Source organism: Typopeltis vanoorti, chromosome 14 (assembly GCF_054136105.1).
Source record: "Typopeltis vanoorti isolate ZY-2024b chromosome 14, IOZ_Tvanoo_1.0, whole genome shotgun sequence".
Taxonomy (NCBI): domain Eukaryota; kingdom Metazoa; phylum Arthropoda; class Arachnida; order Uropygi; family Thelyphonidae; genus Typopeltis; species Typopeltis vanoorti.
Window position 1 is genome coordinate 30,650,763 of NC_143562.1, and position 19,707 is coordinate 30,670,469.

The following is a 19,707-nucleotide window of genomic DNA, read 5'->3' on the forward strand; positions in this document are numbered from 1 at the left end:
TGGGGAAGACATCCCTTGACCTCACCTGGTGCACCAGTTCATCCCACATAATGTTCAATAGGGTTGAGATCAGGCCAGTCAAGTGTGGTGATGTTCATGTCCACAAACCACGCAGTTACAGCAGCAGCAGCCTTATGACACAGTGCATTGTCTTGCTAAAAGAGACAATGGTCATTTCTGTAGAAACGCCATAAAATAAGAAACATTGAATTGTCCAGAATGTTCAGTGTTCATGGCATCACTGAACCAGTGATGCCATAGTTGGGGTTACGCACTCTGGTAAGAGACATTCACCAGGTATCCACCATGTCCACACCTGTCCATCTGCTCAATAGAGGGTGTAACATGATTTATCGCTTTATAACACAGGTTTCCAAGCTTCCCATGTCTCACTGTACACGCTCATGTTGATTCCAGTAATGTGGGGCTTGCATATTGCTGTCCTACCATGTTGTGAGCCTTGGTTCTGAATATTTTTGTGCAGATTCGTATTCCAGTTGATGCCTGGAACTCAGCATTCAATGTGTCAGCCAACGAATGATGGTTAATACATATTATCCTTCATAGCACCCTACAGTCATGTTCGGTGAATGTGGTGATGGAAGCACAAGATTGTCTTGTGCTTCTCTCAGTATAATATCATTGTTTGATATTATACCTGGAGTGGCCCAATTTGTCAATAATTTGTCGAATAGATAAGCCTTGCATCAAGGGTCAGCATTAAGTCCGTTTCTGTTTAATATTGTGATGGAAGTGGTAACAGAGGAGGTGAGAGAAGATGCACCTTGGACAATGTTGTATGCAGATGACATCTTGGTGTGTGTAGATTCAAGAGAAGAAGCGTCAACTAAACTGGAAAGATGGAGAAAAGTACTGGAAGAGAGAGGTATGAGACTGAGCAGAAATAAGACAGAGTATATGTGTTGCGCAGTGGGCGGTGGCCAGGAGACGGATCTGGAGCTGGAAGGAAATGTCATCAGGAAGGTGAGAGACTTTAGATACTTAGGTTCAACAGTGGAAGAAGATGGAGGAGCTGAGAAGGAAGTGGGATGCAGGATACAAGCAGGTTGGAGGAACTGGAGGGAAATGGCTGGAGTGTTATGCGATAAGAGGGTGCCGATCAATCTGAAAGGCAAAATTTATAGGACAGTAGTGAGGCCAGCTATGACATATGCTATAGAAACTGTGGCCCTGAGGAAAAATAATATCAGCAGGATGGAAGTAGCAGAGATGAGAATGCTTAGGTGGATGTGCGGTGTGACCAGAAAGGATCGTCTGAGAAATGACTATGTCAGGGGAACAGTGAAAGTTATGAACTTAGGAGCGAAAATACAGGAGGCAAGGTTGAGATGGTTTGGTCATGTGATGAGGAGGGAGGACGAATATGTGGGAAGAAGGGTCATGCAGATGGATGTGCAAGGAAGGCGGAAGCGTGGGCAGCCAAAGAAGAGATGGAGAGAGCTGGTAGAAGAGGACTTGAAGATGAAGAACTTGGATGTGGTGACAGCCCAAGACAGGAAGGTGTGGAGGAAACTCATTACAAACAGTGATCCCACTTAAGTGGGAGAAGCTGCAGAAGAAGAAGAATAAGCCTGCAACATGACACCCTATCACAACACTGCTTTCAAAATGCATTAGTTGCCTTTCTTGCAGCCATTTCACCCCAGACACAGTTGGCCTAACTTGGGAGCATCATATTCCTCCAATTCATACTGGCTACAAACATGTGACTCGTTGCATGCCACAATGCACCTTGCACATTCGGGTGCTGTTAACTTATTTTCAAGAAGTGTGTGTGTGTGTGTGTGTGTGTGTGTGTGTGTGTGTGTGTGTGTGTGTGTGTGTGTGTGTGTGTGTGTGTGTGTGTATATATGTGTGTGTGTAGAAAGTTTTTTAACTTGGGTATATTATGTATTCAAGATACCAGGTAATTTTACATAAACTTGGTTTTTAATCCTATTTCCCAGGTAAGCAAACGGACAAGTAAGTCAAGTCTGCACCTGCACGTAGTGCAAGTCTGAGGCAACTCGTAAAGGTGGATTAAGCTCTGATCACTTTCCTTAGTATTTTTCCCTTAATGTAAAGCACATCCCTTGCGGAGACGTATGATGCTACGCATTAAAGGCAATGGTCACTACCCATACCGGTTTCGACCTTTATTGAGGTCTCGTCAGTGGGAGCCAGACCTGACAATGCTAAGGTTGAAGTAATGCAGAGCTTATGAATGTTACCTAAACAAGGTACTTTGACCATATTAAATAAAATCTCAGGATGAGAGATAGAAGTAGAAAGTTTTTTTAACTCTGCATTACTTCAACCTTAGCATTGTCAGGTCCGGCTCCCACTGACGAGACCTCAATAAAGGTCGAAACCAGTATGGATAGTGACCATTGCCTTTAATGCATACCATCATACATCTCCGCAAGGGGATGTGCTTTACATTAAGGGAAAAATAATAAGGAAAGTGATCAGAGCTTAATCCACCTTTACCACGAGTTGGTGCAAACTTGACTTACTTGTCTGTTTGCTTACTTGGGAAATAATATTAAAAACCAAGTTTATATAAAATTACTTGGTCTCTTGAATATATACTGTATATATATATATATATATATATATATATATATATTTATTTATTTATTTTATGGCTATAATGACAGATGAAATTAGGATAATGCTAAATTTGGATGTGAAAGTTCAGTTGAAAATTTACTTTGCTTAAATCATGCCATTTATGTAGCAGTTATTGGTGCATTGTATAAAAATATGATAAAATAATAAATAAAAATATACTTAAAAAATAATTTTGAAGGGTAAAATTGTATAATCTCAGGAATTTCTAGGACTTGGAAAAAATGTTTGGTCCTGGTAACAGGAAAATAGCTGAGACTTAGAAACCCTAGTCATAATATGATGTGAGTTTATACCATTACAAAAGTAGCAATAAATGTTTTGCTACACATCTGAATAAGAATCCTCATATCATGCTAAAGCAATCAAAAGATTGCTTTAGCATGTATTATAATCAACTCTCACTATGGTAAACACCATTATAAACTTACTCACTGTAAGAAACTACTGAAAAGTTCCAAACCAAACTCTCATGGGCAGAATGCTATTCTAAAAGAAATTCATTAGCTAACTACCCACTGTAACAAATTACCACTATGCTTCTTATAAGTTTGCCATAGCGAGAGTCAACTGTTTAAGAAATATTAGACATTTGTCATTTGGTAGATGACAGTTTGATAAGTATAGACTAATGGATCATTTATGATAAAAAATAAATATTTTTTATCGTAAATGATAAAATTATAAATAATAATTGTAATTATAAATTTATTTATAATTGGCAATGTAAAATTATATAAGTCAAGCGGATATTAGATCCAGCATCATTTCAAAGCTGAATGTAGAAACTATGAAAGTCAAGCGGACTATGCGGACCATTCATTAAAACAAAAGATTTTTTATCCATTCTGCCTAATTGGAACAAAAATACTGATCAAACTGAAGAACTGTATAAGAATGCTGATACATACTGTTGACTTTCACTATAGCAGACTACTTAGGGACCCCAGAAATCCTTTATCATAGTTAACTGTTTGGTATAGTGACTTTCTTTTAATGTTTCATTATATCTGTGGTGCTTTGAGATAGCTGCACTAAATGTAGAGATGCACAATATTCAGTTGAATATTCATCCAATTCAGCATGTGCTTGTAAATATTCAGCTGAAACAAAAAAATTCTCCCTAAGCTATACATTTCAATCCAACATGATCAAGCCTTGTTTCAGCAAGCTGTTTGGCATTATAAGACTGATTCTTATTTGCTTAAGGCTAAAACAGTAATGCCAAGCAAGAAATCTTCATTATGTCAATTATTACTATTGCTAAAAGGTCCTTTAAAGAATTATTAGCTGATTTTGTGTGTGTTACATGAAGTTAACTTCTCAGTCTAATTCACATTGTATAAAAGTGGCTGGACTTCCTTGTAATAACCAGCACATTTGAAAACCTTTCACATTTTTGTAAAAAAAATTTCATTTTTTTAAACTAGGCTCTTCGTCACCTCAATCCCCATCTGGTTTTGTCTGCACATGAGCATGTGGTAAGTAGAATTGTATCATTTGGTAGATGACAGTTTGATAAGTATAGACTAATGGATCATTTATAATAAAAAATGAAATTTTTTATCATAAATGATAAAATTATAAATTTATTTATAATCAGCGATGTAAAATTATATAAGTCAAGTGGATATTAGATCCAGCATTATTTCAAAGCTGAATGTAGAAACTATGAAAGTTTCGTAAGATAATTGACCAGAGAGCTTACAGGAATACATTCCCTGGCATTCACGAGTTGCCTTAGTATGGACCACTTAGAAGACATAGACACTGACCAAGCATCTATATATTTGCCTTTTATTGGTCCATTTTGATAAGGTTTAACTGACCCTGACAGCCGTTTTGAACTGGCTAATAAATAATACTATTATATTCCTGTCCCACCTGTTTTTTATACCAAATTTCTTCACATTCTGTGTCAAAAAAAATCTGTTTCCATGTATTCAAAAATCATAGTTGTTCAATAGTATTTTTGTGCTTCATTTGTTTATACATTATGTGAAAGTTTGTGTGCATGAGTTTTGCATAGTTTTTGCAATTCATATTTCATATGGACTATAAAGTAAAGTAAAGTTTTTAAATATTTAAAACTTTACCTAAGCTGCCCTGGTTGGTCGAGTGGTTAGCGTATCCGTTCTCCAACCAAAAGGCTGTGGGTTCGAATCCCGCCATGGGCATGGATGTTTGTTTGTGAAAATACTAGTGGTGGTGGTCAGCGGTAGATGGCATTGGTGAAGATGATGAAGATAGTTGTGGCTGGTGGAATGACGGAGACAGAGAGTTGTAGAGTAGGTACCCCCCCTCGTTGATGATTCTTTGGACTCCCTGAAAGTCTTTGGACTCCCTGAAAGTGTTATGTAATAATAATAATAAATACACTGATATCCAAGACTTAAAAGCACCACCGACAAATTGTGGCCTATTTAAGTGAATGTTATGTATTTTTATTTTGCAGCAGGATCTCAAGATCTTGCAAAAGTAGTGATGCCACTGATTAAATTATTATGCATTTAAGTTACAACATTAAGTAACAATCATCATCAAATTCCTGATATATACCTTCAAACGGGGGGGGGGGGGGTGTATAGGATATGATAGTACTACATGAAAAATTTACACCATTACTAACTTCCTATCTACAATTTTCCTCCAAATCAGTCTGTTACCTGTGAAGACTCCAATATTATCAAGTCTTATATTTCTGTCTTCTGAGGCACTTTTTACTGTATCAATCCATCTATATCTTGGTCTTCCTCTAGGTCTTTTTCCTGGAGGAAGACCACCAGGAAAAAGACCTAGATTAGCTCTGCTAATGCATTCCTGGATGCTGACAATATCAAGTTCTTTCCTAATATCCTCGTTTTTAATATGATATTGCCATTGATGCCATCTGTTCATGTCCCCCCAATCTTTCTCAGCACTCTCATCTGCAGTCTCTAATCTTTGGTCAAGTGTTTTACTTCTAACCCAGTTCTCAGATCCATAAGTTAAAATTGGTTTGAACACTGTCTTGTATATAGCTAATTTAGTGTTTTGGCTTATTTCTCTCTTATTCCATATAAATTTATTCATTTGACTTCCTACCATACCATACCAGCTTTGTTGATTCTGTTGTCTATTTCCGTATTGAATTTACTATCTTCACTAAAAATCGTGCCTAAGTAGCTGAAATGTTTCCCTTGTTCTAGGTTCTCCATTCACAAATGCAGTTGATATTTTCAATGTTTCTGCCTATTTTCATTGCCTTTGTCTTTTTTAATGCTGACCTTCATAGCATATCTATTACAACAGTTATTCAGTTTAGTCAGGGAATCTTGCAGACTTGTAGCAGATTTATTTAGAAGTATAACATCATCTGGGATGTTAATGTCAGCAAAGAGCTGACATTAACATTGCCAATTTTGATATCAGGTTTAATACCACTTTCCTTCATAATGTGATCCATATAGATATTGAATAACAGAGGGGATATTGTACATCCTTGTCTGACACCAGATTTAACATTAAACCATCTTCCTGTACTTCCTTCGATTTTAATTGCTGACTTACAACTCAAATAAAGACGAAGTATTGCTTGATATAATGCCCCATTGACACCATATAACTGTAGCAGTTATATGATGTCTATTGACACCATATAACTGTTCTTTCTTGGCACCTTGTCATATGTCTTTTCCAGATCTACAAAACTTAAATACAGATCTTTATTATATTCCCATGATTTCTCAACTATCTGTCGTAAAGTGAAAATCTGATCCTGACAGCCTCTATTTGGCCTGCATCCAGCTTGTTCTCCACCAAGCTTCTCTTCCACAATCCTTCTCAACCATTTCTCAAGTATACCTTACTAGAAACACTCATCAGAGAAATACCTCTAATTCTCACATTCAGTTTTATTTCCCTTTTATATATATACGGGTACTATGAGAGCTCTACTCCAATCATCTGGAATTCGTCCCTCTGTCCAAGCCTTCTGAACTACAGTGCAGCCACTGTAAGACTTTATACCTCCATACTTGAGTATTTCTGGTCGAATATCATCTATTCCTGCTGCCTTTCCACATTTCAGATTTTTGATGGCTTTTTCTACTTCAAGTATGGATAAGAGAGTTTTCCTTGCTAAACAGAGCATTTGTACATTTTTTGCCATAAAATGAATGACCGATCATTATAGTTTAATTATGGTTTAGCTAATAGTTTGATCTGATTGTTTTATAATAATTGGATTATAAACTATTTGCTTGGATAAGAGATGACTAACTGACAAATATCAAAAAGTGGTATATTGCAGATGTGAGTCTGCAAGATATAAGGTAACAAGTTGATACTCCCCATGAATGAGTCCTTGGTCCATTGTTATTCATTTTTACATTAATGATATTGTGAAGGATTTGATAGGTGGCATACAGCTATTTGCTGATTCAAAGATAGGCAGAGTAATCAGAAATGCAATTGACATGCAGCATTGTAGAATGATTTCAGGAAGCTGGAATTGTGAGCATGTTAGTATATGTTAAGTTATGCTTTGGTATAATGATATATCCAATGGTGGGATTATACTAGAAAAAATTGACCAGACTAGGGATCTTGGAGTTTGAGTAGATAGGATATTGAAATTCAGAGACTGTATAACAAATATTGTGAATACAACTCAGAAGATAATTGCAATGCTGGAATGAACATCGATATGAAAGAATATCGAATAGAATGATTCTATCAAATAGAATGATTTCAGTAATCTGAAATTGTGAGCATGGCTGTCAGTTCAATGTTAGTATATGTAAAGTTATGCACTTTGGTATAATGAGATATCCAAGTCATTTTGTCTCTTTACAAGGCTTTGTTACAAATTCATCTGAATTACTGTGTGGTTTGCTAAATTGATAAATAAAATCATCTAACATTGCCTTAACTAATGATCTACAATAGTGTGAATCTTTTGTTTTACTGTTTATCATCTTGCAATTTAACTCAAGCTGAATAAAGATTCTGCAAAATGAATATGCCTGTTATCTTGACTATAATCAATCATTCTTCTGATAAACCATGGTTTAAAAAGTTTAATATTATTATTACCAGACCTCCAGGGAATCAGACTGATGAAAATGGGCCACATATTACTCACACCACCTGTCCTACCTTCTCTTGAATTCATTCACATTATCTGCACTCACCACTTAGAAAGACAAGTTGTTCCAATCACTTGCTGCTCTGTGATTGGAAAAATCTAGCTTTCACACCTTTTTTTGACTGGGTTTATTCTCAACTTCCAAGGATGTCTTTTCTTGTCCTCTCCTCATCCACTGGTATCTTGTATGGCCCTTTCAGAAGTTTGTAGGTCTCTATCATCAGATCTGGTCTGTCTCCTGGTTTCCCAGGTGATGCAGAATACAGTGAAAAGGGTACAAATTATATCTAAATGATTATTCCACAAAATATTGGTCAAGTATTTACAGAAGATATTTCCTCATGATGTTAAGCACAGAGCCTTTATTCCTGCTGATGAATGTGCCAAAAATATCATCATGTTAACTGTCTTAATTTCTAAAGCTCATTGATTGCGAGTTTCACTTATGATTGCCTCGATTTACAGAAAGTTTTGACAATGTCTCCCATACTGCTAGTCTTGAAGCACTTTCAAGGTTTGGTTGTCCTGTTCTTTTTTAAAGATTATATTTCTGAGTTATATACACTAGTGGCCAAAATTGTGGAAACCTTTTGGAAAAAGTGTATTTTTGAGGTTTGATGGCTCATGACACCACTTTTTTTTTGGTGTAATACCATAAAATTATATATCAATGGAAAGATAATTTAATCAAGAATGTAATGCAACTAAGTTTCTTCAATTATCATTCTATGAAAAGTTATAGCCAAATAACCAGAAAAAAGACGCACAACTTGCTTAGGTTGATATGAAGTAGCTTTCCTTCATTTGAATGCAGCCAATGAGCATGAGTGTTTAGAGAGCCAATCAGGTGTCATCTTGTTTTGGCAGTGAGCCAGTAAGGTCACAGTAGGATTCAGCTATTGATGTCATGTATTGGAGCTGACAGGAGGACATTTGTTAGTGTGTTATGCGATAGCTATCAAGTTGGTTGGTTGGTTTTTTTTTTTGTGTTCTTTCATTTAGTGAGCTTGTAAAACGTAATAAAATTAAAGAAATGGTGCAAAGAGTTGATTGGTCACCCAGAAAGCGATGTAAAATAGTACTGTTAAGTGAACGAAGCTACAGTTATGAAGAAATTAGAAGAAAAATTCGTTGAAACTTAACCCAAAGGTGGCATTTCTAAATTTTTGAAGAGGTATAAGGAGACTCAGTCACTATAAAACCAGACTGGTAAAGGCAGGAAAAGGTGCACAACAGTAAGTGATGACAGAAGAATTGAGAGACTCTGCCTACGTGACAGAAGAAAATCATCTGGGTGCATACAAGATGAAATTGCGCAATACAATGTGAAGTTGAGTGCAAGGACTGTTTGGCACAGACTGCAGGAATTTGGTCTAAATGCTAGAATTCCATGAAAAAAGCCATTTTTATCTCTCAAACAAAGATTGAAAAGATTAAACTGCGCTAAAACCCATGTTAACTGGACAGCGGAACAATGGGACAATGTTATTTGGAGTGATGAGACCAAAACCTCCCTGTTTAGTAGTGATAGCATAAAATACGTAAGGAGAAGAATCGGAGAAGATTTGCATCCTGATCGCATTACACCTACCATGAAACGCTCACTTAGTGTTATGATCTGGGGTTGTATGACATCAAGAGGTGTGGGCAGAATTTGTGTGATTAATTGGAATATTAATGCCCAAAAATACATAAATGAAATACTTGAGCCCAAACTGAAGCCTTCCGCACGTGATCTTTTCCAAGATAACGAAGCATTTATATTTCAACAGGATTCAGCTCCATGCCATGTTGCTGCTGCTGTGTGCAAAAAATGGTTTCAAGATAATCATATTCCACTGCTGGAATGGCCGGGAATAGCCCAGACCTTAACCCATTTGAAAATCTGTGGAGCCGACTAAAGAAACTTGTTAGTCAGAAGCAATCCAGCAATAAAACCCTATTAACAGAAGCAATAATTCAATCTTGGTCTCACATTATAACAGCTGCAGAACTAAAAAACTTGGTTCACCTCCATGGGAAGGCATTGTAAGGCTGTAATTAATGCTAAAGGTTACCCAACTAAGTATTAACTCGCATTGTGAGAATTTTTGTATATCTCATTTTTTCTATGTGCTTCACTTTTCTTCTTTTTAACTGCTGTTTTAATATAAAAATCCTTCATAAAAGTTATTGTATTACATTCTTGATTAAATTATCTTTCCATTGATATATACTTTTATGGTATTATTCCAAAAAAAAGTGGTGTTATGAACCATCAAACCTCAGAAATACACTTTTTCCAATTATTCCAAAATTTTTAAAAAGGTTTTCCAATTATTCCAAAATTTTTCCAATTTTGGCCACTAGTGTAGTAAGTCATCTATTAGTATTAGAGATAAAATATCATCTGTTCCTTCTATACATGGCATTACACAAGGAGATCCCTTATCATTTACTTTTAATATTGTTATGATAAATGTGATGACATTTGCAGATGATTTGATACTTGTTGCTGAAACTAAGATGGATCTTCAGGAGTTGTTAGACCATGCTGCTCAGTATTTTACTCCCAGAGGTCTTACCATCACCCTAATACCATCAGGTCATGATAGGAAAATGAAAGTCCAGGATTACATCTTTAATGTTTTCAACCATCCTCTTAAACCTATCAGTATTTTGAACAAGTGGTAGCACTTGGGATTAATATTTTCGGCTGCTGGATGATGACCTTGGTTGAGTCAACTTTCATATTTCTGGATAAGCTTTATAAAGCTCCATTGAAGTCTCAGTAATGCATTGCATCATTAAATTAATTTGTGCTAACTAAATAATTCCATTATTTAGTATTAGGAAAACAGACTTTGACCATCCTCAGTAGACTAGATAAACAAATACATCAAGCAGTTAGATCTTGGCTTAGACTACACATGATGTTCTAGTTGCTTATCTTCATTCAGCCATTAAACCTGGTGTATTAGGAATTCCTGCATTGAGATAGACGATTCCTCGCTTAAGATATCTAACATTAAATAAACCATAGCTGGCTTTAGAATTTCTTTGATTCAACAATATCCAAGTCTGTGGATCAAACTGAAACCTAGATTGGAGGAATGAAAATAAGATAAATTATTATGCCTCTAATTCAGTTATTAAAAGACATTGTATCCCCCCCTCCCCACTCGTAGATAAAATACTGCATGTTCTCCATTCCTCCTGCTCAGTATACATGATCACAATAAAATCTATTCCCATCTCTTATATTTGGGATATAATATTGATACAATGTTGGGTACAACAGAAAAGACAGCTAAAGTTTTCTGCAAATAAAATCTTCATGCTGCTTTCAAACCACACATCAAGCTTCAACCTTCTTCCATTCTCCTAAGAATCAGCTCTATTCTCTTGCACATCTTGGAGTGTCAAGTTCCTTAGTGCCCTCAACTTATCCCTTTGGACAGACTAATAGACTTAAACCTTGAAGAACAAAAACTGTCTGTGATCATGCATAGAATCATCATCAGCTGTGAAACACTGTCCTGAACCTCAACAAGTATGGCTGCATTAATTTACCAAAGATCTGGGAGACCATCTTTCTAAGACCACATTTAACTTAGCTTTTCTGAAAATGCCTAGAGGACACCTTGTTAAGACATCAGTTCTTTTTCATTTGAATTGCTTATACAATGATATAATTAAGTGCTTTTTGTTTACCACATTTGTAATTTGTACTCTGAAAATGCTAGTTGGAAATCTTGTGAAATATTAGTTAGTTCAATAAATGAATTTTCCTCTCATGTTGTTTATACTCTGAAGTGTTATAACAACTCTATATATATGAGTTGCCCAGTCTTGAAGTTACTTCAGGTACAAACTTTGTTTACACATGGATAAAGGATTAAACCAAGAATATAATTTCTTGGCATCCTTAATTTATATTGTTATAACAACCAACACCTAAGCCTACCTATGTGTATGTTATATCTGTCTTTTGGATGTATCCTATTAAGAAAGAAATTATTCTAATTTTTCTTGCCAAAAGGCAATGCATAGCTAAACCAATATTTCAGTTTCTGTGGTCTATGAAGACCTCAAGTTGAGAAAGTACAACAGGAAGCCAGTAACCAAATCTTCAGTCTGCCTGTGCCACTTATGTGAAAAAGACACTATTACAGAAGTAAATTTGCATCTTGAATGAAAGAAAGTTCTTAGTTTTTTGGATGACAATGATGGAGACGAAGCTACTGATGTGATGTTTGCCAAAGATCAGCTCTTAAGATATCTGTGCACTGCATGGTTTGCCAAATGAGGAGGATGAATAGAGAGTATTATTGTTTACAAAGCTGTGTTAGTGGTGATTCAGAGAAAGAGGTTAGGTGATGGAACAGAGCTCCGAGTCACTTCTGCATTGGTGGTGATGCTTGAAGAGAGGAAACCATCCACCATGTTATGCGGCAAACAACCAGAGAGAAAGCTGGCTACCCAATTATGGAGGGTGGCAAGTAGACCAAAGGATGGCAGTTTGTTTAGCAGGCCTCAATGTCAGACATGATCAATAGCTCTGGAAATGTCAAGAGTGACAGCATAGAGAAACATTGCACATATCTAGTAGTGGATATGTGCAATGTGAGCTTCAGCTGTAGATCTTAAATGCAGAATTCATACTGGTTGTCACTGATTAATTGGTCAGCTTATAGGTAGTGGAGAAGTTAGTTATTGATAACTTTGGGAATGAAGGCCATCATATCAGTAGGATAATTTTTCTGACTCATTCGGAACAGGTGTTAGGGTCGGATGAGCTGAAGCAATAGTCAGACCATGGAATGGGGTAAAAATTGTGAATGTCATCCCATTTGGCATCTTTGTAGTGCCAGAGGATGCGAGGTCAGAAATGGCTTGAAGTGCATTCTGTAAGAGAGGAGACTTGTACAGAATTGTTTTTTAGTTGTCAAGAGCGGAGGTGTTTAGTGTCTCCCTGTATAGTGTATTTGCAGGGAGACTTGGTTAAAAGATATCCAGAGTATTAGGTGAGTGAAGAGGGTTATCAAGAATTCATGTAGGTAAATGAACAATTTGCATTAGGTCATTGCTTATTGTATAGATTTCCACCTCTCATCCATCCTGGTTAGTGGTGTTGGAAAAGGAGAGCCAGTTGGAATTATGGACATTGAAGTCACCTAAGGAAATGACCTCACTATAGGGATGACTGGATGGCAGGTGGGTGACTTTCATGGAGAGGAATGTGAAGAGGTCTGAGTAGTTATCAGAATTTGGAGACACTGGTAAATACAACAGATGAATATTACTAAATGGGGCCAGGGGATGCCAAAGGAAGTCAAAAACAGTGGATTCTAAATTAGCCATTTTCTGGCATGTAATGTCTGATCTCACAAAGACACAGGTGCCACCTTTGTGCTGAAAGGAATTGTGAAATGAGTAATTTTGATATTGGAGGTGGACAACAGTGGATGTTGTCCACCTCCAATATAGGAGATCACATCCAAAATTTTACTTTAAAACCTTTATGCACGACGAGATGGGAAAGTCGCGTCGAAGCTGTAAAAGCAATACGAAATCAAGTAAAAGAAATACATGAAGCTTTAATTTTCATCACAGAAGATGACAGCTTAATTGGGCAACAAGGCATTAAAACAAAATTGGAAGCTAGTTCGTTAGCAAAAAAAATTAATTCTTTCAAGTTTATATTTGGCGCATTTGTTTGGTATGACATTCTAACTGAAGTCAATGCATCTAGCAAACAATTGCAAAATATCTCTGCAATATTATGGAAGCCTTGAAATCATTAGATGTCACAAAAAAATTCTTGACGTCGTACAGAAGCAAAAATAATTTTTTGAAAGTTAAGCACCAAGCCCATAACTTTGCTCTAAATATTGGGTTAAATGCTGATTTCCCAACTAACGACAGCATACGAACTCGACATGTAAAAACTCAATTCGATTATGATTGTCCTGACGAATCAATTACTAATTTTGAGCGACAGTTTCAAATTAATTTTTTAAATGTAATTCTTGATTCAGCAATAGCATCAATTACTGAGAGATTTGAACAGCTAAATAAATATGAATCAATTTTTGGGTTTCTCTTTACCATTGATAACTTAAAATTTGATAATGATACAGTAAAAAAAAGCTTGTTGCGACTTAGAAACTGTTGTCTGATGGTGATCAAAAAGATATTTCAAGAATAGATTTATTAGATGAATTAAAGATATTGTCTCGGAGGATATCAATTAATTATTCTCCCAAAGAATTATTAAATTATATTTGTGCAAATAACTGCATAAGTCTTTTTCCTAATGTGTACACATCACTACGAATTCTTTTAACAATCCCAACTACAGTTGCAAGTGCAGAGCGCAGTTTTTCTAAATTAAGACTTATTAAAAATTATTTGAGGTCCACAATGTCCCAATAGAGATTAGATGGCTTAGCCACTTGATCTATTGAAAGTGATATAGCCGAGACATTAGATCTAGAAGAAGTAGTAAAGTCTTTTGCCGAAATTAAGGCTGGAAAGGTTTCTTGTTTTTTAAATAATTAAAACTTTTAATTCTTGATTTAGATTTTTTCATATTTGTTTTGTCATATTTAACGTGATTTATGTAGTATTTATAAATTGTGTTAAAATTATGTACTCATTATATAATAAAGAAAAATATTTTATTTATTTATTAGTATTATTTATTTATTCACTATATATATATAATTTTTATATACACATATACAATTTTGACCAAAGGGTGGGGAAAAAAAAATCTTGCCCACATTCACAAATTTGTTCGGTCCAGCACTGAGTAAAACAATAGTATAATTTATTATCTGTGAAAATTTAAATTACTTATTTAATATCCTCAGTACTGAGCTCTATAACCAAATCTGCTAATGTGTTCATTCTTGTTACACTTTCCATGCACTCTTCTTTAGATCAGTCTTGCATATGTGAAAAAAACAAGGTAAACAGTGGATAGTTTATCTGGTGTGTGTGTGTATATATGTATATGTATATCACTGATTATAGACTGTTGGAGTGATTGAAGTAAATGTTACATTTTGTACTATGTGTAGTGAACAAGAAAATTGTTCTCTTAATGTAAAGCTTCATATTCACCCCCTTTCTTTCTATAGAATGTTAATAATTTACTTATTAAATTTGTAATCAGGTTATTATTCTCATGTTGTTAAATTACTTTAAAAACAAGAGAAATACAAACTATGTTGGAAACAAGGTATTTGGCTTTTCTAACATATTTTGTGTATCGAAACCTTTTATTTGCTCAGTGATTGGTCAAAAATTCATGCCTTATAAATAAGAAAATTTTTTATCATTTTCATTCCTTCTGTAATGTATATTCATTTCTCATACATTTTTTGCTTGTCACTTTTAAATTCAAACAAATAATTTATCAGTAAATCCCAATAGAAGTCATTCCATAAAGAATTTATCTCTTATTTATGAAAATTAATATAAGTTGTATTAAGTTTTAGCTGATGAAATATTATTCTTATGATTATTATGAATTTTTACACTTGTAGATGACAGTTATTATTATTTATTTATTTTTTAGTCTGTGCAGTTACTTTCTCATCGAGAAATGGGAGTAAGAACCAAGCTAATATCATCATTTGCAGAAAATGGTGTGCAGAAAATCAATGTGACAGATGAGAAATATTTATATGAAATAATGGTCCCAACCTGCTCTTACAGGATGGGTGTACATAAAATGGGCTATGGTGTATTGGTGATAAGTGAGTACTTAAAAGATTTTACAGTCTGAGCATTGTTTAATTACTGTTAGTGCATTTGACAAATAATAACTACAGATATAAAAAAATCTCACAAAAACAGCAAAGATGAAAATATAACAAAAAATAGCAAAAATATCCCCACAAAAAAAAATATCAAAATAACACCAAAATTCCATCCAATAAAAAAAAAAAAAAAAATCTTCCACATCCATTTCACTAACATCTGGACCTTCAGTACAAACATTAATGGTAAAACCCAATCTGCTATTCTTTACCAAACCTCAGTTAGCATCCTCCATGATAAAATTTCACCTTAGCTATCCCAACTACATCTTGCATGTTGCCTTCTTTTCATTTACTGCCTTTGCCACTCTCCTAATTCAGACAACCATTCTATTCACTTTGACTGCCTATCTCTAAAAGATGATTTCATGCAGTCTAATTGCACATATACTGGTTCCCCTTTGACTTCACAGACCAAGCCAGAAAAGAAGCCTAGTGATCTTTTCTTAACCAGCTCTCCTACCAAATAAACTGTACTGCTGGTTCATTGTATACATTGCTAGTTCAGTAATATACTGTATTGATTTTTAATATAAACATGCCTGTTTTCATCATTATCACTAGCAAATTCTTCTGGTTTATGTGCGACATAAAAATATATAAAGAGCAGACAGTGAAAGCATAATGTGCTGTCAACAAGTATAATATCATGCATCCAATAGAATTTATTAAATAGACCTGTGTGTGTGTGTGTGTGTGTGTGTGTGTGTGTGTGTGTGTGTGTGTGTGTGTGTGTGTGTGTGTGTGTGTGTTTCTTTAATATATCATAATCATTATTATTCAGGGAAAAAGAATTGGCTACAACATTTAAATTATGAAAGGGAGAACAAGTCATATACCATGTGCATACTTCCACTTGTCTCAGTCGCAGTTGTATGAGGAGGAAACGCTATTAAAGTTCCATGGAAATAGGTTGTAGATAAGCTTATATGTTGGCTAGCTTTTAATTTTTCAAGAAATGACCGCATATACTAGAATATTAATTATAAAGAAAACTTTAATACCTTCCTATATTTCAACAATGTTACATTGCCGTCATCAAGGATCACATAAACAATGATATATGTGCACACAGGCACTAACACTGAGCAAATAAGGCCGAATAAAGGCAACAGAAGGCCGAAAGTCCTAAATGGTGTCCCGTATTGGGCTAAATTGGGTTGTCTGTTGTGCTGACGATCTTAAAATGTATGCTTCCCAAATTTGGGGCAGTCTTATGCATCCAAATTTGTTGAAGTTTGAAAAGTTTTTCAAAGCTGAGGCAGATTCGATGAATAATCTCTCATACTTGTATTTGCTGCAGTGTAATACAGTGGCCTTCTTCCAGTGTATCCTGTGGTGGGTATCCAAAGCATGGTCAGCAAGTCCTGAGTGGCTGTATTGGTGGAACCAGATGTAGTCCTTGTGTTCAGTCCTGATATTGGTTGTAGTAGGACAGTTTCAACTGCAAGGGACGTGGTACACTCCTGGTAGGTCCAAGGGATTTGGCTGGTCTTTGGTGGAGCAGATAAGAGATGCCAATTTCTTATGTAGTCTGGTTGTAAGGTCATATTTCCTTAGGATTTTTGTTAATTTTTCGGATGTGTCCCAGATATATGGGGGGGAGGGGGCGAGAGCAGCTGCTCTTACATGGTTTTATTCTTTTTTGGATTTTTAGGGATCGTAGCTATTGGCTAAGAAAGTGTTAAGGATACGGTCAAGTCAGTAGTCAGAGCACTGTTATCTGAACAGATTAATTTTTCCCTGTTATATAGACTTTTTATAATCCCATTTGACCAGAGAGCTTATGAGAATACAACCTTCTGACAAGTCACCTGTAGTTCTCCTTTTATTTATGATTATTTTACTTGCCTGACATAGCTTTATCACACCAGTGAAATCTTAAGTTTCAAGTGGTGCAGTGCCATGGCAATTGATGCTGAAAGTCGTATTCTCATAAGCTTCCTGGTCAGTTTCGAAACTTTTCATATTTCAAATTATTTGGCTATTAAATAATAATGGATTTATATTCTATATTTCTATATCTTTACAATGCCAGATTGAAGTCTTTTAGGCATTTTTTTCAACTACTTGGCTCTCACTGTAATAAACAACAATATAACAAACTTTCTCATCATAACAAACTACTAAATAGACAGTGACGGCTTGTGGCTTGAAATTGTGGGGGTACTGCAACTTTCGAAATACATACACACTGTAAGTAGAGCGTATACGTGTATATGCTCGTATATCCTGGGTTCATAGTATGGGGAGACATTATGCTTAATGGATGCACTGAGCTACAAGTGCTGGAAAAGAGACTATGACTGGTGAACGATATTACAACAAAGTTCTTCAACATCATGTTCGATTGTTCCATGGTGCTGTAGGTGAAGAATTCATTTTGCATGGATGACAGTGCCATACTACATCATACATGAACAGTGGAGATACATCTGTATACCAAGAATATTAAACCAAGGAAAATGATCATGCCTACAGCACTATCATTTTCTCTCACTCTCTTTGTCATTTAAATTTTTTATCTTAATGTAGGAATCCAAGCTCTTGCAAATAACTCGATAGATCTATTTTCCACTGACTACATTCACTCTTTTGGTGAACAATTTCTTCAAGCTACCAACACCAAATTCATTTAAATGTTTTTTATGTGGCTCCTACTTACAAAAGGTTTTTTTTTGTAAACCTATAGTATATTTGTGCCATGGGTGGTACTAAGGATTATTTTTCTATTTTTATTCCTTTTAAGGTTACATGGTGGTCGGCATTCAGAGAGACAAAAACATACGTGTTAGGGTTATTTTTCTAATTTTAGTAAGTCTATATATTTTTTGGTAATCTTGTTTATTTTTTACATAAGAGGGAGGGTCTGGAGAGTTCTGATAAACACCTAGAACAAAATGATATTAAAGCAACTGATATAACTACAAGAAAGAACATGCTAGTAGCAGAGTTATGAAGGTAACGTATGTTCTTATATTCTTATATACTGTTATGTTCTTTCTTGCAGTTATATCAGTTGTTATCATCATCATCAAATCATCATCAAATTCCTGACATGTACCCTCAAGGGGTGTACAGGATATGATAGTACTACATGAAAAAAATTATATCATTATTAATTTCCTATCTACAATTTTCCTCCAAATCAGTCTGTTACTTGTCAAGACTCCAACATTATCAGATCTTATATTTCTATCATCTAAGGCACTTTGTACCGTATCAATCCACCTATATCTTGGTCTTCCTCTGGGTCGTTTTGCTGCCAACCTGGCAGAGAACACTTGTTTTGCTAATCTTTCCTCGCCTATTCTGTTTAAGTGACCATACCACCTGAGATTAGCTTTGCTAACGCATTCCTGGATGCTGACAATGTCAAGTTCTTTCCTAATGTCCTCATTTTTAATATGATATTGCCATTGATGCCATCTGTTCACGCCTATAATCTTTCTCAGGACTCTCATATCTGCGGTCTCTAGTCTTTGGTCAAGTGTTTTACTTCTGACCCAGCTCTCAGATCCATAAGTTAAAACTGGTTTGAACACTGTCTTGTATGCAGCTAATTTAGTGTTCCGACTAATTTCTCTCTTATTCCATATGAATTTATTCAATTGACTTCCCACCATACCAGCTTTGCTGATTCTGTTGTCTATTTCTATATTTAATTTACCATCTTCAGTAAAAATCGTGCCTAAGTAGCTGAAATGTTTTACTTGTTCCACAGGTTCTCCATTCACAACACAGTTGACATTTTCAATGATTCTGCCTATTTTCATTGTCTTTGTCTTTTTATTGCTGACCTTTATACCATATCTATTACAACAGCTATTCAATTTAGCCAGAGAATCTTGCAGACTTATAGCGGATTTATTTAGAAGTATAACATCATCCGCATAAAGCAAAGCGCTGACATTAACATCTCCAATTTTGATATGTTTAATACCACTTTCCTTCATAATGTGATCCATATAGATAATGAATAACAGAGGGGATAATGTACATCCTTATCTCACACCAGATTTAACATTAAACCACCTTCCTGTACTTCCTTCAATTCTAACTGCTGACTTACAACTCAAATAAAGACTAAGTATTGCTTGATATAATGCCCTATTGACACCATATAACTGAAGCGTA

The 19,707-nt window shown here is 35.3% G+C and overlaps 1 protein-coding gene across 1 annotated transcript in view; it reads left to right on the forward strand.

Annotated features, from left to right (window-relative positions):
• Mppe (Metallophosphoesterase) overlaps positions 1 to 15,536 on the forward strand; it is a 94,881-nt gene extending 79,345 nt beyond the window's left edge. Inside the window, exons 6-7 of the mRNA XM_090404321.1 lie at positions 4,062 to 4,112; positions 15,327 to 15,536. Coding sequence (XP_090260447.1) covers positions 4,062 to 4,112; positions 15,327 to 15,536 — 261 coding nt within the window. The remainder of the gene's footprint in view (positions 1 to 4,061; positions 4,113 to 15,326) is intronic.
• Positions 15,537 to 19,707: the final 4,171 nt, after the last annotated feature.